Here is a 21,858-nt window from a genome sequence, read left to right as displayed (position 1 = left end):
TTTTCTGGAAATTTGACATCATGTGGCAGCACCTTGTGATTGGTCCTCGCGTTGACCATGGAGACTGATGGCGAGCATCATCTCATCCGGCATCATCATCATCCAGCATCCACCTGCTCCCCTCCGACATGGACCAGTGTCGGGCTGCGACGTCATCCGTCCCCGCCCTGCCCGCCCGCCCGCCTGCCTGCAGTGTCGCTGCCTCCAGACGAGGATGGACGCGTTACACGGCCTTGCCACCGAGCCTCGTACCGACCGGGAATTAAGGGGCTCCGAATACCAACACGAGTGACCTCCCCCCCCTCCCTTCCAAAATCTTCGGGGAGGGTGGAGGAGATGCTGAAGAGGGGTGGGAGCGGCGGTTTTTCGGCGATATCGACGATATGAGCACCGCGGAGGAACATTGGGGAATTTAGGACAAAAAATACAAATAGACCCCCCATTCGAAGATTCGATTCGGAGGTGAGGCTGCGGGATGCCTTTTGGACCGGGTGGAGCCGCGCGTCGTTGAATAAAAGATGAGGGACCCCCCCACTCGGGAGCCGTTGATGTTTATGTCTGACGATCCGCCTCCATGACACGGGCCGCCGTGTCGGGTGCTCGTAGCCGCTGCTGGAGACGCTGGAGAGGCGCCTCCCGGTCCGAGCGGTTCTCCAACAACACCACACGGTGTTTGTGTTTACGCAAGCCGGGCCCGTCTGTCTCCATTTTTGCCAACTAGCAGGCCTGTAATGTGGAACATGCCCGGGCCCTGTGGACAACACGACCGAGTGATGTCGCGTGGGGGTGGCAGTTAAGTGCTCTAAAAGGATTTAAAGTGTTTTTGTCCTCGTCTCTCCACAAACATCCATTTACTATTGTCCTCACTAGGTGAGCTGGAGCCTAGCTTACTTTGGGCAAAACAATATACATTTCCCCTGTTTTTTGTTTAAAACTAGTCTTAAATGACGTATACAAACATGTTTTTGGAAAGTGGGACAAAGCAGGAGAAAACTGACCCAAGCTCGAGTAGAACATGCAAACTCCACACAGGAAGTCCATAACCCAGATTCAAACCTGGAGCCACAAAACAGTGAGGCAAGCGCGCTAACCTCTCGTCCGCCGAAAGGCCACCAAAAAGCAGCCACCATGTCCAAAGTGGTCACTAACAAGGAGAAGAAATCCTTCAGCAAGAAGCTGTTCCGGAGGAGCTCCGTCCGCTCGGTGGGCAGCTTCATGAACAGAGTCCTCCGGACTCTCTCCACTTTGTCCCATTTCAGCACGGACGAGCAGGCCCGCGACGACAAGGACGACGCCTCGTTGATCGCCACCACCACCGGCGGCTCGCTCCAGTCGGACGACAGCGACTGCGGCGGGTTCCCCTTCGGCGACAAGGTGCCAGGCGTGGCCGGGCTCAAGAACCACGGCAACACCTGCTTCATGAACGCCATCCTGCAGTGCCTGAGCAACACCGAGCTCTTCGCAGAGTACCTGGCCCTGGAGCAGTTCCGGGGCGAAAGTGGTGGCGGAGGTGGAGGATCCGAGGCCGGCAGCGGTGCTGATACCAAGGCGAGTAAGTCCAACGGGGTTCTGGTGCAGAAGAAGTCCAGCCAGCAAAAGCAGGAGGACTCCGGGGAGGTGACGGAGCAGCTGTCCGGCCTGGTTCGAGCTCTGTGGACTTTCGAGTACACGCCCCAACACAGCAGAGATTTCAAGGTAGGCTCTGTGTTGTGACACTAATCCACCTGCAAAGAATAATTTCATAATTTTTGTATTCACTCCCCGCCATCTTCACTTGCTACCGGCTATTTTACTGCATTTTGACTGATTTTGCACTTTGACTATTGCTATGAAAACATGGGACCTACCAAAAAGAAAGACTCTTTCATCAGGAAAAAAAAAAGTATATTGGTATCTGTTTCCGTTTTGCAGCCATTAGCATAAGAATATAGCTAAGTTTCATTGATATTCGCATTCCTGGTGAAAACACTGGCAAAAAGAGCTCGTTGCAACATGGCCCTGGCTGATCTCTTATACTCTGCTGTCACCTGGTGGTCATTTCTTTAAGCCACCTCTTCATGTCAGAAGCTGTAGCAAAGTCTTCTGTGTGCTCTAGCATAAAAAAACATATATATAAAAAAAACATAAAAAAATGTTTTTGGGAGTGCATGACAAAGTACTAAAACGTATGTTTAAGTTTTTGGGTTAGAATGAGTTAAAGAGGAAATTGGTGGTTGGCCATTTTGGCATTATACCGCCCTCTGCTGGGGACTGAAAATGACATCACATTGCCCCACGGTGTTATGATTTTCAGTCGCCAGCAGAGGGCGGTATAATGCCAAAAATGGCCACGCCCACAATGGATTAAACATTTTTCTGCTTAATTCAAATTTTACCAACAAAATATTAATCAGGCATTAGTTTTATGTAATGGCAAATAATAAAACATCCATACGGGAAAAAAAAGGTCTTCCTGAACAGCTTCTAGGAGGAGAGCTGAAGCTCGAATGAACTTAATTACTCTTCGGAGCCGCCTGCCTCCCACTTATCAGCTTTCATGGCAAGCAGACCTTTTCGTCTTGTCACCTCGCAGATTTGTAACATTGTATCTTCTGCTCATCTATTTTCATCTTTTCAGTTCTCATGAAGAGAGGAACGGAATCGGAGAGGACTCTGTAGTTTCGTCTTAAAAGCGCTCCTATTTTGGGCTTTTTTCCCCCCCTCCGCCTTACCTTGGTTGCCTGCCAGAATATGAACTGTGACAGGTTTTTTGATGTTTTCTTCTTAGAGCGACTGCCCTCAAAATGTGTGATATGACTTAGCATTGTCAGAATGAGATTTAGTGGCAAGAAGAAAGAATCCAGTAAAAATAATCAAAAAGTAATGAGCATAATTATTCAGCAGTGATGTGCTCTAACATGTTGACCTTAAATACTTGTATCTTGATGATGCAGAACATAAACAGACTATTATTATTATGAAATATAGCATATGCTCATTCAATGTCTCATGATAATCCACAAATCTGTTAGCCAAGTAATTTAGACCTCTTAGTTAACGTGATATATTGATTAGTGTGCCATGGAAACATTTTGGTGTTATTTACACTCAAAAGGACTGATGGGGAAAATAGCATGCGTGACATATGACCACAAGTGAGCAGAGGTGACTTTGTTGAGTGGACACGCTGGTGTCAGCTAACTGTCACTCCAGTTGTGACGTTGTCATCTTCTGACATGGTGACTCTTGTTGCATATTTATGTTGTTTACTATTAAATGGTTTAAAGTCGAATTACATTTTGTGAATTTCTGTATCTAGTGTATCTACCCACCTATTTAGCTAGCTAGCTTGGGTTACAAATTATCTATCTAGCTATCTATCTATCTATCTATCTATCTATCTAGCGTTAACCACCTATTTAGCTAGCTAGCTAACTAGCTATAGCTAGCTAGCAAATAGCTATCTACCCACCTATTTAGCTAGCTAGCTAGGGTTACAAATTATCTATCTATCTATCTATCTATCTATCTATCTATCTATCTAGCGTAAACCACCTATTTAGCTAGCTAGCTAACTAGCTATAGCTAGCTAGCAAATAGCTATCTACCCACCTATTTAGCTAGCTAGCTATGGTTACAAATTATCTATCTATCTATCTATCTATCTATCTATCTATCTATCTATCTATCTATCTATCTATCTATCTATCTATCTTTTGAATTAAATCGAATCTAATCTATCTATTCTATTAAACGTGTGTATCCCCATTTCAGAACGTGGTGTCAAAGAGCGCCCTTCAGTTCAAGGGCAACTCCCAACACGACGCCCAGGAATTCCTGCTGTGGCTGCTGGATCGAGTTCACGAAGACCTCAACAACATCATCCATCCCGACGTCAGGCCCCCCAGGACGGTAAAGAGCGACCGCGCTGTGTCACGTGTTTATTTTCAGAGGTGGTAAAAGTGCTCAACATTCTTTACTTAAGCTTAACCTGAAAAAGAAGTAGGTTATATGTACTGTTACTTTGCACTGCTGTTCATTTTCTATTTGTTTGTTTGTTTATTTATTTGGTGCCTGTTTTTTGTCTTGCCAGCCTCCAGTAGAGAACGAAAACGCCCCTGGAGGATCTCCACTCCCGGCGCCGCCTGGCTCTTTCGTGCAAGAGCTTTTCCAGGCACAATACAGGTAAAGCATCCACGCAGCCACTGTTTGTCTTGCTATTTGACAAATGCACAGTATCGCACTTTACTTTTGTTGACACACAAACACTGACCATATGTGCTGGACCGTCTGAGACCTATTCGGTAAATGTGTACGGTATTCTCTGTTTACCAAATATGTGACCAACATCACTTCATGTTTTGGTGTGCAAATATGAGCGTGTCATAATATTGAGCATTGACTACAAGGGGATACTTTTTATTTTTATTGTATTATTCTCTCTTACTCTATTACTCTTACTCAAATCCCTTATGATACGGGTGTCAACCTGAAGGTCCGCGGACCTGATTCAACCCACCAAAGCAAATAAAGTGGACACACCGCATGTTTGTTGCGAAATGAATTTGTTCTTTTCATTTTGACAAATCACAATTGCTGTTTTTGCTCACTTTAGCTGTCTTTACAAACATTTATTTTCTTTATGAACAATAGCTGTATACAAAAATATTTGCTTGCCACTCTTTTACTTTGACGTCTAATTTCAAAATCTAGGTAGATAGAAGGTAACAAAGTTAATCACAAATATAGTCTAAATATTCTTTAAACCAGTGCTTTCAAAAAATTTTGAAGTGACTCAAAATTTTGAATGTTTGTAGTGTTAGATGTCATTTTTAAACAGCATTACGATGACAAAAATGTTCACGTTCCACACTAGAATCTATGACTTTGATTGCTTGTGGCTTTAAAAGGCGGGGCCTGGCCTGGTGAGTGACGTGTGTGTCAGCGAATGAGAGTGTAGTTGTATGTTTTCAGACATTTTCAGGATATAGATTAGTAGTATAATAGGACACTGTTGGTTTTGCTTTTTGCTCACATCTTAAATTGTTTCAAAAAATGGCAACCGTGTTCCTGATAGTAAAGTGACACAATTTGCTTCCTTCTTTGAGTCTGTTCATGTTTCTGTGCAGATCCTCCCTGACGTGTCCTCACTGCCAGAAACAGAGCAACACCTTTGATCCTTTTCTCTGCATCTCACTGCCAATCCCCGTACCTCACACGCGGTCAGTTTGTCGGCATTCAAAAGACCAAATCTGTTTTATGTACGACTGTTGTGTATATATTAATTCTCCGTCTGTGTTTGTGTGACGCAGGCCCTTGTACGTGACTGTAGTGTACCAGGGCAAATGCTCGCACTGTATGAGGGTCGGGGTGGCCGTGCCTCTGTCCGGCACGGTGTCCAGGCTCAGGCAAGCCGTGGCGCAGGAGACCAAAATCCCTGCTCAACAGGTACTTCCGGGAATCCCGATCTCAAGCGGACCTTAACGGTTGACGCGCTCACCGACCTCTCGCGCGCAGATCGTCCTCACCGAGATGTACTACGACGGCTTCCACCGCTCCTTCTGCGACGACGACGACGACCTGGAGATCATTCAGGAGAGCGACTCCATCTTCGCCTTCGAGACGCCCGAGCTCTTCAGGCCCGACCAGATCCGCTCCAAGCGAGGCGGTACGGCAAACCTGCTCGTTAGCCGGTGCAAGTAGGAGGGCCAATTGGGTTAAGCGCTCGCTAGGCACTTCATTAGGTACACTTTCTTATTCGAATGAGGTGGGCTGAAAACAATTGTGGCTTGAAATAAGGCGGTTATCGCATCAGTCTTGGTATCTGGACCACTTAGAATAAAAAAAAAAAAATCTGTTAAAATAGCATTAACTAACTAGACTAAGTGCAATTTCTGGAGAAATTGCGTGGGAATCCTGAAAGCTGAATGCTAAGATTTAAATGCATGGAAAAAAAATTGAAATGCATGTAGAATGCTTATGAAGTACATTGAGATAAATTATGAAATGATGACCTCTTGGTTACTGGACAATGCACTTTACCAACTGTGCCAATGAGCAGCATCAAACACCTGGTAACAATAAGTTATATATATATGGAAGTGGGCGTGGAAAGTGACACTTAAAAATAGTTCAATGTCTATCCCATTTAAAATGAATGGGGAAAAGTTAATATTTAAAGTTAAGTTGTGCGGATACTGTAAGTAATGTGGAATCAGACGATATATACCCCGGGAGGCGTGAATTTTTCAAGAAACATATGCTTCAGCATTCCCACAACTAGACGTGCAATTTCTTGGAGAAATTGTGTGGGAATGCTGAAATCTGAATGCTAATAGATTAATGCTAAGATTTGAATGCATGTGGACTGCTTATGAAGTAAATTTTTAGATAAATTATGAAATTATAATCTCCTGGTTACTGGACAATGCGCTTTACCAACTGTGCCACCAAGCAGTATCAGTCACCTGGTAATGATGATAAGTTATACGTATGGAAGTGGGTGTGGAAAGTGATACTTAGAAAAAGCTCAATGTCTATCCCATTGAAAACAAATGGGGAAAAGTTGATATTAAATGTTAAATTGTGCAAATACTGCAAGTAATGTGGAATCAGACAATATATACGCCGGGAGGCGGCAATTTTTGAAGCAAGTTGAAATTTGAACAGTGTAAATTGGAAGTATTATGTGGGAGTTGTTACGCTGCAAAATGTGGAGAATAAAAATCACAATAACGTATGTGGGAATGCTTCAGCATTCCCACAATTAGAAAAGTGAAATTTAACAATCAATTTCAAATGATGTATTTGTTTATTTATTTCCCACAATCCAGGGAGTCCACACGCCAATCTCAACCAGAACAACTTGAAGTACAGCACGGACAACAATCGGTTATCCCCACAAATCCAGGAGCCCGCAACGCCGCCTCTCAGCCCCAATAAGAACACGGGACAGGACGAGAAGGTGGTGCTGCTGGTGTGCAATCGGGCCTGCGCTGGTCAGCAAGGACGCAGGTACGTCGACGGCGAGGCGACCTCTCGCTCCATTTCATTTCCTTCGACTTCGAGTCGATGATACTGCGCAACACATTTTTGTGCCAAGAATCTTTCGTTTGAGGGTATTTTGATGTATTTTGCTGTGCAATTAAGCAAAATTACAATTACAGGTTCAATTATTACACTCCACAGTTACAAAATCAACATAATTGTAAAAAAAAAAAAAAAATATTCAAACTAATTTTTTCAGATGTTTAAATGTATACATTTTCACCTTTTTTAATTTTAAAATGAATAAAAATAAATGAATAAATAATTTCTTGAAATTGTGAAACTTGCATAATAATAGTGTTTCAAAGAAATTTATTTCTCTTAATATTTAGTAAGTTTAAAAAATGGTATTGTTTTGTAGCCAAAAAAAAAAAAAAAAAAGATTATCCTAATCTTGATTTCAATTATTACCAAAATAATTGTGATTAATATTTTCTTCATAATCTAGCCGCCCTATTCTGATGTTGCTGAATGTGAAAATGACTTTGGCTTTTCCAAATTGACTGCAGTTTCTCCAGATATTCCATATTTTTGTTTAAAAAAAAACGTGCCAAGAATAAAACACAAGTTATAATGTTATGCTACAGATTTGATGGGATGGTATCTGTCTATAGAATATTATTTCATTTTTGATGTAATGTAATGAAAGATGACAGTCGTTATCCCAGAGAGCCTCCTACATGCAAACAATGTTTCATGTGAAAATCAATCAAAAATTGTTAAAAATTAGGCAACAAAAATTGTTAAAAATTAGCAGTAAATACATGCAAAGACAGATGGCGTCAAAGCACTTTATCAATCAATTAATTGTCAAAAATATTGATATCTAAAAAACAAGTGCCAATTTAAAAAAAAATGCACGTCAATTTGGACTTAGCACATATTACCCAGAAACCATTACAAATTATCTTTGACCAGTGATATTAGCAAAATTCTTGAGAGCCCCTTATGTCTCCACAAGGGGGCGAAAATTCCCAAATGATTTCGATTTCATGACGTTTATAAATAAATAAATAAATAAAAACACCAAAATCTGCTAGTAACAAAATGACTTGGGACTTGATGGAGTTATTACTTATGTTTCTAAAAACTTCAAGCACGTTGTGAACACAATGTGAACGCAATTTGTTCATCAAATGAAATGGACAGCCTGGCTAGAAAATAATCAAATAAAACAACCTGTGTTGTCAATTATGGATAAAAACTTTCCCACAGGTTTGGAAATCCTTTTATCCTCTACCTGGAGCGTACAGTCACATGGGATGTACTCCAAAAGGAAATTCTGGAGAAGATGCGTCATCTTTTGCGCCCTGGAGCCGTAGTGCAGGTACGACGTACTGTACTTTCAAAACAATTCCATATTCTGCATGTTGAATATGATTCCATTGTTGTGCTGTTTTTTTTTGATTTTTTAATCTTGTAGGTTGGTCCTTTCACGTTACGTGTGGTGGGGGTGGTTGGGATCACGTATCTGCTGCCTCAGGAGGAGCAACCACTCTGTCATCCTTCTGTGGAGAGGTAAGACTGTCTGCCGCCACTAGGGGGAGCGCCGCTCCTTCTCTTGGTTACGTAAGGCGCAATCTGGGCTCTTGAGGTTCACTGCTCATTTGAAAATACCACTTGAGAAGTGAAACAGGCTGTTTTATGGACTCTATTCATTTGAATTGTTTTATGTTTGTATTTACATTTGTGTTTTTTGCTAACAGAGCGTACAAGTCTTGCGGTCCCGGGGGGCCGCCTCATGTCAAAATTGTTGTGGAATGGGACAAAGAGACGAAAGACTAGTAAGTAGGACACACAGGATAATACTGCACACATTTGATTGGTTGTAGTGAATTTCCAAATATTAGCATGCAAGAAGTGCGCGTCAAAGTTCACCCGCAGTGCGAAACCGTCCTGGTGGGATCATTCGGAAGCTGAAGCCCTCCGTGATTGTTTGTGTTTACTTGCAGTCTGTTTAAAAGAACAGAGGACGAATACATCCCCGATGCGGAAAGTGTACGACATGTGAAGGAGTTGCACCTCCAGCCTCAGAGCTGCTCACTGGCTCAGTGCTTTCAGCTCTACACCAAAGAGGAGCAGGTGGGGCTCAAAACATTTGACACGCAATCAATACGTGCGCCGCTGTCTCGACATTTCGTTGCGGGAAGATACGTTGTCCCGACCTGCCCGCCTGCAAAGTCTGCAGTATAGAGAGACCAGATACAAAACGTTTTTAAAATTGCTTCTCCCTTCCCATGCACTTTAAACACATTTAAAAATATTTAAATGCATTGTAAATTTATTTAAAGAAAAAAATGATAAATATTGTACTTAAGAGTTAAAAATGTTCTGTACATGAAGTGATTAAAAACAAAACACAGAAAAGTAAAAATCGTATAAATCTTCCTGTGTTATGACTATGGGTGTACCATAGGACTGAATGGTGGACTTCCGGTACCACTAGAGGGAGCCAGTGTACCACTTGTTTATTAATTAAAAAAAAAAAAAAAAAAAGTTTAAATATGTAACTTAAAATATTGTCACCCTCCGAAAATAGTGGCCGAAGTCATGTTTTTTTTTTTTAACAAAACACAAAAACTATTAGATTATTTTATTGACATTATTATATTTAATAATAATAATTTCAGCCATAAAATTGAATGAGCTGTTTAATTAAAGATGTAGAAAATTTTAGCTGAGGTGGCCAACATCATGAAGACATTTTATTTATGTATTTATTTATTTATGTATTTATGTATTTATTTATTTATTTATTTATTTATTTTTATTGGCAAAATATGACTCAGGGAATTATTTTGGGAAGGTGACAATATGTAAAAAAAAAAAAAAATAAAAAAAATAAAAAAAATAAAAAAAGAATAGTGAATTTTAATGCTAAAATTTTGCTAAAATTCTGCATTAAAATTTTAATAGTTATTTGTAATTTATTATAATTCATTAATCAATTATTGAATTGTTAAATATGTATGTAAAATTGTTTATTTTTAATTTACATTATTATTCACAATAATTTAAAAAACACCATAAAATACACAAGTTACTTTCGTGAAATAATCATAAAACACATTTATATTGTAAATTTGTTTATTTATTTGAAGATAACATACCAGGAATTGTCCTAAATTAACTAATTATTTAATAGAAGGAAAAAAATAGTTAAATGTGTATGTGAAATTTTTATTGGACTAGTATTTTATTATTTATAATATATCAATCAATCATCAATTTAATGTGATAAATTAATAATAATAAAAAAAAAAGAGCAAATATTTTGTAAACACATTTGAAGAAAAGGGAACCGTTTTTTGTACTAAAGTAAAATGTAATTGCACATCCGCTACAGCAGGTGGCAGTGACATTGTCATTACTAGTTAGTGCATTTGCAGAGGTGTACTTAGAACAATTTTGTCGACAAATGATCCCATTTAAAACGATGTTGATTTGTTCTTATATTTGTCAATTTCCGTTCCCCAGCTTGCTCCTGATGACGCCTGGCGATGTCCACACTGCAAGCAGCTTCAGCAGGGCAGCATCAAGCTGAGTTTGTGGACGTTGCCCGACATCCTCATTCTTCACCTCAAACGCTTTCGACAGGTATGAGCGGCGACAGATTTTCAGAAATACGTCACAGAAGTAAAAACTTTCCCTTCCTGTAGGATGGCGATCGGCGCATGAAAATGCAGAACATGGTCAAGTTCCCGCTGACGGGCATGGACATGGCGCCGCACATGGTGAAGAGGAGCCAGAGCAGCTGGAGTCTCCCCTCGCACTGGTCGCCGTGGAGACGGCCTTACGGCTTGGGTCGGGATCCCGAGGATTACCTTTACGATCTGTACGCCGTGTGCAACCATCACGGGACCATGCAGGGAGGACATTACACAGGTATCACCGCGACATTCGCCATCAAAAAAGTCACCAAATCAGTTCCTGATATTGAGCTGTTTTGTTTTGTTTTTTAAATCTCGTAGCTCAGTGTAAGAACTCCATTGACGGGCAGTGGTATTGCTTTGATGATAGCGACGTTCATCCGATATCAGAAGAGGACGTCTGCAAGCAGACGGCTTACATTTTGTTTTATCAACGGCGTGCCACCATTCCGTCTTGGTCTGCCAACAGTTCTGTGGGTGGTAAGTTAGTTCATTAACTCTTTGACTCCCAGCCATTTTCACAGAAGCAATCCCGTTCGCTCCCGGCTGTTTTACTGAATTTTGACTGATTTTGTAAGGCCCACAGAATATTGTTTTCAATTGCTATAAAAGCATGGAACCTACCAAAAGAAAGATTAAAGTCTCTTCTTTCATCAGGAAAAAAAAAGTATGTTTCTATCTGTTTTCGTTTAGCAGCAATTAGCATTAGAAGAGAGCTAAGTTTCATCAGTTTTCACACATCTATTTAAAATAAGTAATTTAGTTTTTTTTTAGATGGCCCTGGTTGATCTCCTTTACTCTGCTGCCACCTGCTGGCCGTTTGTGTAATAACTACCATTTCTGCAACCGTTCTTTGCAGTTGAGAGGCTGCATCAAACCCTTCTGTATGCTCTGGCCTAAAAAAAAACTAAAAAAAAACGTATAAATACGTCTTCGGGACACTTAAAACATTAAAAAAACAAAACGTATTTCCACATTATTGGGAGCAAATGAGTTAATCAAATCAAACTTTATTTATATAGAGCTTTTCATCTTAGTTACATTTTTGATATGATGAATAAAACTAAGCTCAGAGTCAAAAATGATGGTTAAAAAAGTTTCTCCCTTTGACCATCAGAGCCGCTAACTAAAATATAAAGATTAAAATGTATTGGGCCTAACATTGAACCTTGAAGAACCCCACATTTAATTCCATGGGTTATTTCTGAAATCAGGTGAAACATTCTCAAATTTAACGACTGTTTGTGGTCTTTAGGGTCTACAAGTTCCTCCCTGTGCGAGCACTGGATCAGCCGCCTGATGGGAAGCCGTCCGCCGAGCCAAGCCTCATCCGGTTCCTCGAGACGAACATCGCTGGCCTCCTTGTCAGAGTCGGCGGAGTTCGCCGGTGAGCGGAGCGAGGATGACGGTAAGCAAATTCCTCTAAACCTGAATTGAGTGATTTATTTCTTCTTAACTCGTTCACTCGCAGCCATTTTCACTGAAGCAACCTCCTTCGTTTACTGGATTTTGACTGATTTTGCAAGGCCCACAGAATATTCTGTTCTATTGATATAAAAACATGGAACCTACCAAAATAATGATTAGAGTCTCTTCTTTCATCAGGAAAAATAAGTATAATTCTATCTGCTTCCGCTTTGCAGCAATTTGCATTAGAATAGAGCTAAGTTTCATAGTTATTCAAAATTCCTGTTGAAAACACTGGCAAAAAGTTGTTGCAACATGGCCCTTGGCTGATCTCTTATACTCTGCTGCCACCTGCTGGCCGTTTTTTGCCATAACTGGTATTGCGCTTAAGCACCCTCTTTAGGTCAGAAGCTGCATCAAAGCTCTAGGATAAAAAACATAAAAACGTATAAATCCGTTTATGGGAGTGAAGGACAAAGTATTAAAAAACGTATTTATACGTTTTTGGGTTTGAATGAGTTAAGTGAACTTTTCCGGCGTGCAGGTTTATCGAGCCGACCCGTGGTGAGAGGCATGCAAAGGCAGACCTTCTCCTCGAGAGCGTCCATCGCCAGTCCGCTCGTTCTCAGCGAGAACGGCCAGAAGCCTTCCTGGTCCCACTCGGCCAAACTGCAACTCCGTTCTAACTCCCCCTCACGCTTCTCCCTGGAATCGCACTCCTCTTCCCCGACGCTGGAAATGATAGGGGAGGTGGTCGATACCAATCTGTCGACGTCCTGCTTCAACGGTTCGCCGAAGATCGGAGGTAAGTCCGCCATCGCGGCGTTGGATCATAATCTCGGAACTAAGAGGCTGATAGAACAGCTGCACCACAAAGCTGCGTCACAGGCCGAGCCGAGGAACTCCGCGCAGGCCGGGGATAACAACAATCTAGTCAGTGGCGCTGAACAAATCAGTCCTCGACACGGGGCGACTGCAAAGGAGCAGAAACAAAGAAATATGGTGGCAGACGGTTCAGGTGGCAAAAGGACCTCAGCGAAAACCGGAGTTGAGAGCGAGAGGAGTCCCAAGAAGCGTCCCGCCGCCTCCTCGACGTCATCCAGCTCCTTGTCTCCCGCGTCCCCGGCTGTCGTTAAGTCACCGGCTCGAGCGCAGGCTAAGGGTGCCGCATCGACTCCGAAGGACAAAACGGACGGACCGCCCCGAGCCAGCAAAGCCGCATCCTCGAGAACGGCGACGCCTTCCAAAAGGGGCTCGTCCCAAACCCAGGAGGGCTTGCATCCTGACTCTGCGCTACAGAGGCGGAGCGCTTCACCGGGAAGTTCGCACCCTCAGAGAAGGACGGCTCCCAAAGGAGGCGGCGATAGGAGCTCGGCTTCGGGGAGGACTAAAGGAGCCGATAGGAGCGCCAGCCGGGATTCTTCACGGACCAACGCGGTGTCAGAAAAGAAGATTACCAACGGAGTCCCCCCGTCCAGATCCGCCGGCAGTCGAGCTGAGGGCAGACCCGGTCGAGCCTTGGAGAACAGGACGGTCGCCCGAAGCTCAAGCAGCAGCTCCTCCATGACCAGTCTGCGATCCTCCAGCGTCGTCCCGCCGTCTGCCGCCCTGCCCTCAAAAACCCCTCGAAGGAACAGTAAGACTGAAGACAAAGCTTTGTCCTTCTTCAAAACTGCCCTGAGGCCCAAAGACACCCGCAAGTCAACGGATGGCGGAAAAGTGACGGCCGCCGATCCCAAAGCGGTTCTGGAAGACGGCGGCGGAGACGCGGCGAGAGAAACCGGCAAGAAACCCCAGAACGCGACTCCCGAAGCCGCCGCAGCTAAGGACAAAGACTCGTCCAAACATTCACTGCTGCCCTCCGCTAGGTCCAAACTCTCAGAAACCACCAACCAGGCTTCGTCTGCGAAAGAACCGTCCAAGAAAGAACCTGTGAAAAAGACCATGCCATCCAGGAAAATCCCCATCAACTCCACACAATCAAGCCAGAGGTCCAAATGAAATCCACACGAGGGCCCGATGATCATCTCGCTCTCCTTTCTAGTGCAGCTCCAAACACTGAATTGACACATTTCGCCTTTCAGTGGTTCCTGGTTTACAGCTGCCATTCCGGACACTTCCCGTCCACTTTGTTCTATACTTATCTAGGAATGGGTTTTACCAAAGCACTTTGTATGGTTGTGATGATTTCCAGGAAATACTATACTGTACTGTACATAAGCATGGGTTGCTCATTTATTGGAATGATTGCCTTGTTGTGTCCGTAGCTTAGCTGGGAAGAGTCTTTTAAGCCTCGTTTCCACCCAAGCGGCAGAGTTCCGATTTGGTCAAATTTTTTTTGGGGAGGGTCTAAATTTGCTATGGAAAAAATGAACAATCAATTATAATTCTTAAAGAGATTGGATATATCTAAGCATTTCTTTTAATTAACGGGTGAGGTTAATGCTTAGAGACTATAGGGCCCGACCGATTTTTTTTTTTTTTTTTTTAAATGCCATTTAGCAGAATAAAATTCCAATAACACATTAATCAGCTGATTAAAGAAAATATGGGATATCATATGAAAAAAAATAACTTATTTTTTGTTCCCTTAACACTTATAATAAAGATTTACGCTCAGAACCTTGAATATTTAACTTTTAAACAGAATAATCGGCAAAAAATCGGCCGATTTTTTTTTTTTTTTTTTTTTGAAGGGTGATGTTTGAATGTCATTATTGTTGTGTAATTTTGTAATTGTTAAAGTTTAAAAAAAAGAAAAAAATTGGCCAATTTTAAAAACGATAATATCGGCCGATTAATCTGCCAGACCCTATTTTAGATGTTTTGACTACAGGGCCCGACCATACCATTTTTTTTGTTTTGTTTTGTTTTTAATGCCATTTCTGATATTTAGCAGAATAAAATTCCAATAACAGATTAATCAGCTGATTAAAGAAAATACAGTATATCAAATGAAAAAACAACTTATTTTTTGGTCCCTTAACACTTAGAACAATAAAGATTTACGCTCAGAACCTTGAGAATGTAACTTTTAAACAGAATAATCGGCAAAAGATTGGCCGTTTTTTTTCTTTTCTTTTTTTTTTTTTTTTTGGAAGGGTGATGTTTGAATGTCATTATTTTGTAATTGTCAATGTGTAAAAAAAAGAAAAAGAAAAAAATCAACCAATTTTAAAAACGATATCGGCCGATTGATCAATCAGGCCCTATTTTAGAGAGCAAACAAGATGAGACTTAAACCGAATAATGACAACATTGATATGCCCATCCCAAAATATTAACTCTCATCCCATTTTTCATCATCACGTTTCGGGAGGGCGGAGCTTGTCTCGCTTACTGTCCATTGATTGGCTGACAATCGGTGGAAGCGTGGCTCAAGAGTGGAAAAATTGCAGGCAAAGGATATTTGGGAGTGTTGAAAATGGACGACTATGTCCGTTGTTTTTTTCTAAACTCTGAATTCTTTTCCGAAAACCTTTAGCTCTCCCTCATGACGGAGAGGCGAGTGTCAACATCAGTGCCTCAGATAATCATAGTATTTAATCGAAATTGTATAACTGCAGGTGTTGGTAAATTTATAAGTAAAATTGAATATTTATGAAGCACTGAATATGTCGTTTCAAGTAACACACACCTATATAACCTTAATCGCTGTTTACATACACTTGATGTAGTTATCGTGCAACAGCCTTCAAGGAGTTTTGTTTTTTTTAGGTGACGAGACGGTGCGAGGGAAAGAAGCATGTGTCGGTTTATTCGTGTAAAGATCACGGTTCTTAAATATGTGCGTTTATTTACCTGTAAAACGTCAATCCCTTGGGCAACCTCCCACCTAGCGCCGGGGCTGATGCCAACATTTACTTGTGGCGCCTACTTGTGGCCTCGGGGCTCTCTGACTGCCACACTGTCTCGGAACATTCCTCTTAAAAGAACACAGGGTGTACAAAGGCCATATAAATACACGCATACACAACACTGGTGCCGACCATTAGGTCCACTTGTACAATCTGATGAGGTCTAATTTTAATGCACGGACAAATTCCGAACATCCGGGCATTTCTAAGTCAACGATGCAACGCTTATTTTGCCTGTGACTAGCATACAAACAAGACGTATTGTTATAGTAGTCAAACATTTTAATCACATTTTGAAATAAAAAATAATCCTCACAAATCAAATTACAACCATGTATCCAAAATTCAATGCTTTTCAATGAGCGGAGAGCGTCGCTGATAAAAAAAAAAGAAAAAAAAAAGGGGCATTCGAAGAAAGTATGAAATGGGATTTATCATACTCGGATTGGGTCACTTCCGACCTAAAAGCGTTCGAGGAAATGTAAATACAAGACATGTTCACGTGACACCAGAACAACAAATAATTTATCGGAATGAGCCATCTTCGCTATTTATATTTGACTCAAACGAGAGGGATGTTTCCGAATTCAAACTTTTCTCGAATGCAGCATAAGACCGCCATTTTGATTTGTAACGTCAACTCAGTACAGTATTTTTATTTATTTTCCCCCGCTGTATCATACTGGAAAACGTTTCTCATTGTTTTGGAAATTGATCAAATACATACATTAATCTATTAAATAACATTCGACATGATTTGCAGCGAAGAAATGAGCCAAATATACATCCGAGCGTTTCTGCATCAGATCTCATTGATTTGCGCAGGTGTACCTAATCAAATGGCCTTCTAGCGTCCATGTACATAAAGCGCGTTGGATTCGACTCATCATCATCACCGCTTTTTAGCACACAGATTACGGTCCATGTGAAAATTGTTGCATGATGACTTGCTTCTGCATGCACTCAACTATGCAAGCAACTTTCTTGCTCATGGCCACCGCTGAGTATGACGACGTAAACGGCTCTTGGATGTGTACATAGTATTTCTTAGTGTTCTATTTTTCCAACCAAAAAAAAAAAATGCCAGCATCAGAGAGCATGTGAAGGCATTCTTTATCGACGCTTTGTTTGCACAACTCTACATTTTGTATGAATGTTAACAACTGCTCATTTAACTCAAAAGTAAACCGAATCACTTGAAAACCAAAGATTGTGTTTGTGTTTGTGTGAGGCCTGCTCGTCACGTGATTAAAAGCTTTACGTTGCATTACTCGTAATGTCCGCCAGGTGGAGCTCCACATTTGCCAAGAAAATACCCCAGTTGAGGAAATGGATGCAATACTTAATGTGTCCCTGAGAAGCGTCCTTTCATTTGAACTGGTTATGTGTATTATTAAGATGTATCATCCCGTCAGTGAAGGGGGTGCGTTATTAAACTACAGCTGCGCCATTTATTTAAGATGTGATTCAATTGTACTTTTATTAGTTTGGCCTCAGGCTGGCAACGCTAACCCCGCCTCTTTTTTTTCTTCCCCCCTTTTCCCTTCTTGTAATTTTCTATAAATGTCATCAATTTCACTGACTGCTTTCTCACCTTCTCTTCTCACTTTTTTTTTTTTTTTAACCCGTCGCCTGGGAAGTGATAAAAATTTCAAAATGGCCTGCGGTGACACGAGGCGTCCTCTTCCGACATCCGGCGTTTTTCCCCCACTAGAGGAGAAGATGCTGCAAATTAAAATGCATGTTTGAATGTCATGAAAAAAAAAATACAAATTCACGAACCGCAACCTGGCACGAGACTGTGCTGCAAAAGGAGCCAGACTCTTCTGCTCGCATCAATAATCATCTCCAGTTTGTATCACTTCCAAGAGAGCCTCATTAGCGAGACCTCCATCGGAGGATTCTGAAAGTTTCATCTGAATTCGAGCGTGACATCGGCCTTGTTGACTTGCGAACGGCGGCCCGTCGAACGCGTGGAATGAGTTTACATGTCGGCCTGCGCTAGAAAATGCGCCCGATGCAATCTCGCCGTATTGATCAACGCAATCTCCGGCAGCCAAATTCGATCGTTATTGATGTCCCCGAGGCGCAGTTTTAAGACACTTTGTCGCAGGATTGAAGATGACGAGGGTTGCGATCTTTGTGATTAGCTTTGAGACTGATCAATGCGTTAAAAAAAAAAAAAAAAGCGCATTTCTGTTTTTGATGACAAGAGCTTATTTCGTTTGAAGTTCTTTTTTGGCCTTTATTACCTCCACCAAGGTAGAATAGGCCCCATTCTATTACCCAATCCCCCTGTTGGCCAAAAGGATTCATCGCATTTTGGTATTTATAGCGTCCCAGTGTTTAATTTTGAAAATCTGTCACCCCATTTTAACATGATATTACATGGAAGTATTTGAATTAGCACATTCCTATTTTATATTTTTGCCTATTTGACATTCAAACGCTAAAAATAAGTCAAACGTATCAAGTAGTTTTAGAATTTGATGTCATGCTAATATGCTAATACAGCCGCATGCCACGTTATGCTAGCACAAATAGTTTTGGAGTGATTATGACATTTTTTTAAAAAAAATAAACATTTTATTTTTACAAGGGTTGTCGTCGATTACATTTTTTAATCGCAAATTAATTGCATGTTTTATATTGGTTCTGAATGTAGAATAAAATATAAATAAATAAAAATATTTTCCCCTATTTTTCATACTCTTGTTAACATAAAAGTGGAAAAATTGTTCATTGATGCAGTAATTTCATAGTAAATCATAAAGTTAAAAAGATGTACTATACTGTAAAAAAAAAAAAAAAAAGTGTGAGACATTGATTTGGGTTGCGGTCATTTTTCTTCCAGTAGATGGCATACACGTTTAATGTTGGACATTGATGACAGCACAGTGTAGGGGGTGGGCGTTAAACGAGTGTTAAAAAAATGTGTCGTTAAAGGGACTTTAAATTAACTCTGTATTAACACACCCCTATTTTTTACCTTTTGCTACAAGTCTCCTGCGTAGAGAGTGGAGATAAAAAAAAAAAAAAAAAAAAACATTTCACAGTAATTCATAAAGTTATTTGAAGTTCAAGTACTCTATTGTTAAAAAAAGAAAATAAAAGTTTGAAACATTGATTTCTGTTGAGGTCTTTTTTTTTTGCCAGTAGATGGCATACACGTTTATTGTTGGACATTGATGACAGGTCCGTGCAGGGGGTGGGCGTTAATCGAGTGTTTAAAAAAAAAAAAAGTGTTGTTAAGGAACTTTAAATTAAATTGATATTAACGCACCCCTATTTTTTTTACCTTTTGCTACGAGGCTGTCGTGTAGAGAAGGGAGATAAAATAATAATAATAATAATAATAATAATAATAATAATAATAATTCATAGTTATTTGAAGTTCAAGTACTGTATCGTTAAAAAAAAAAAGTGTGAGACATTGATTTGTGTTGAGGTCATTTTTTTTGCCAGTAGATAGCATTCACGTTTAATGTTGGACATTGATGACAACACAGTGCAGGGTGAGCATTAATCGACTTTGGGGGGAAAAAGTGTCATTAAAGGAACTTTAAATTAACTCGATATTAACACACCCCTATTTTTTACCTTTTGCTACAAGTCTTCTGCGTAAAGAGGGGAGATAAAAAACAAAACAAAAACACCTCCAAAGGAGTCTGGAACATTTCCAAGCTCTCATTTCCATATTGATTTGGGCTAGCAAACACAATGGAAGTAAGCGTGAGCGAAGCAAACAAACGGAAACTTGCACAAAAAAGCAGAAGGTCGAAGAACCTCTCAAGTCAGACGCGACGGTATTTATACATCAGAGAGCGACACGTTTTGATTGTTCTTTCTGTTTGTTCGTCGGAATCGCAAAGGAATCAATCGTGCTAACTTGGGGTTAGCCACAAAGTTGGCTCATTATCTGGCGACGTTCAATCGATGATTTATTCATTATGATGGCTTGATATTTTTAGATGTTTGCTGTGTGTTACTCAACTGGCATTTTTATAGGGTAGCTTTAAATGACATACAAAAAAAATTAAATATTAAATCCATCAATTTACTACACTGCTTGTCATCGGTGAAAATGGATTTCAATATACATAATATGCTGTATTACAAAGTACCCTGAATTCATCATCATAATCAAGACTCCTGACTAATTCCCCCCTTTTTTTTTTTCCACCCGTCCAAGACGTAATTGCATTTTCAATGTCAGAGCTTTTTCTTGAACCGCCATAAAAGTCCAAAACAGATTAAATAATTCACTTGTTTCGGGAGCGAGCCCGTCAATTATTTCTCCCTCTCGCTCGAGTCCAACGGTGCAATACTTTAGTTCCCTTTTAATTGGAGATGAAAAATCCAGTAAGCCTTGAGTGCAGGCGGCGAGAGAAGCGCAGCTTTTTTAGTCCATGCAATATACATGACGCGTCAGGCGGGACATCCACGACTGAATTACATAAGCCCGAGCAGATGTACAGAGTTTTACTCCAAAAACAAAACAAAAAAAATGCACCTCAGAGGGGGATTCGTTCTTACGGGGACTTTCAGGAATCACCTGGATGCATAAAAAGTGCGTTCATAAGTGAAAATCATTATTTTGACTCATCCACTCCCAGCCATTTTCACAGAAGCAATCCCGTTCGCTCCAGGCTGTTTTATACTGAATTTTGACTGATTTTGCAAGGCCCACAGAATATTGTTTTCTCTTGCTATAAAAGCATGGAACCTTTCAAAAGAAAGATTAAAGTCTCTTCTTTCATCAGGAAAAAAAAAAAGTATGTTTCTATCTGTTTCCGTTTTGCAGAAATTAGCATTAAAGAGAGCTAAGTTTCATCAGTTTTCACACATCTATTTAAAATAAGTAATTTAGTTTTTTTTTTAGATGGCCCTGGTTGATCTCCTTTGCTCTGCTGCCACCTGCTGGCCGTTTGTGTAATAACTACCATTTCTGCAACCGTTCGATGCAGTTGAGAGGCTGCATCAAAGCCTTCTATATGCTCTAGCATAAAAACAAAAAAACAAAAGAACGTATAAATACGTCTTTGGGACACTTAAAACATAAAAAAAACGGATTTACACGTTATTGGGAGCAAATGAGTTAAGTACAGTGTCATAGAATGCAATTTTCTTTATAAAAAATACTAAAATATGTAATGTGTGCTATTTTTCTTATTTAAAAAAATACATTTATTTGCTTTTGCTATAAAAGCATGGAACCTATCAAAAGAAAGATTAAAGTCTCTTCTTTCATCAGGAAAAAAAAAGTATGTTTCTATCTGTTTCCGTTTTGCAGCAATTAGCATTAGAAGAGAGCTAAGTTTCATCAGTTTTCACAAATCTATTTAAAATTGTAAGTAATTGAGCTTTTTTCTCTACATGGTTGATCTCCTTTGTTCTGCTGCCACCTGCTGGCCGTTTGTGTAATAACTACCATTTCTGCAACCGTTCTATGCAGTTGAGAGGCTGCATCAAAGCCTTCTGTATGCTCTAGCATAAAAAACAAGACAAAAACGTATAAATACGTCTTTGGGACACTATTTACACGTTATTGGGAGCAAATGAGTTAATGTCGATTCTCATGAAATCACGTGTAAGATGAAGCATATCCCTTTTGCTATAAGCGAAAGATTAATCATCAAATAGTTTCTCATAAATGCGACGAGAAATTAGCCTCAATCTTCGTTTTGGTTCAAATTGCAATTTTGTTGCCATACAGTAGCCAGATCCTCCCCCCCAACCCCCCCCCCCCCCCCCCCCCCATTTGTTGTCCATTAACATTATTATGTCCTCCATTATGCACGTTAGCGTGTTAGCCGGAATCCCGAGGCCGTTGCCAACGAGGAGGACGTTCGCGCGCAAAGTGTGAAGTATCGCACCGAGCTGGCGAGTCTCTTGACACTTCTTGCGTGATTGACAGT

The 21,858-nt window shown here is 40.7% G+C and overlaps 1 protein-coding gene across 1 annotated transcript; it reads left to right on the top strand.

The window, feature by feature from the left end:
• Positions 1 to 203: 203 nt before the first annotated feature.
• LOC144005169 (ubiquitin carboxyl-terminal hydrolase 31-like) lies at positions 204 to 17,344 on the top strand. Its single transcript, XM_077503160.1, has 16 exons — positions 204 to 1,695; positions 3,754 to 3,891; positions 4,073 to 4,164; positions 5,109 to 5,201; positions 5,292 to 5,427; positions 5,497 to 5,647; positions 6,813 to 6,993; positions 8,242 to 8,353; positions 8,450 to 8,544; positions 8,733 to 8,810; positions 8,979 to 9,108; positions 10,504 to 10,623; positions 10,686 to 10,911; positions 10,998 to 11,156; positions 11,932 to 12,084; positions 12,628 to 17,344. The coding sequence occupies exons 1-16, from the start codon at positions 1,129 to 1,131 to the stop codon at positions 14,082 to 14,084; spliced, it is 3,888 nt and encodes a 1,295-aa protein (XP_077359286.1). The 5' UTR covers positions 204 to 1,128; the 3' UTR covers positions 14,085 to 17,344.
• The last annotated feature ends 4,514 nt before the right edge of the window (positions 17,345 to 21,858 follow it).

Source organism: Festucalex cinctus, chromosome 17, assembly GCF_051991245.1.
Source record: "Festucalex cinctus isolate MCC-2025b chromosome 17, RoL_Fcin_1.0, whole genome shotgun sequence".
NCBI classification, from domain to species: domain Eukaryota; kingdom Metazoa; phylum Chordata; class Actinopteri; order Syngnathiformes; family Syngnathidae; genus Festucalex; species Festucalex cinctus.
The sequence above is the reverse complement of the archived record's forward strand: the minus strand, read 5'-3'. Positions and strand labels throughout refer to the sequence as shown.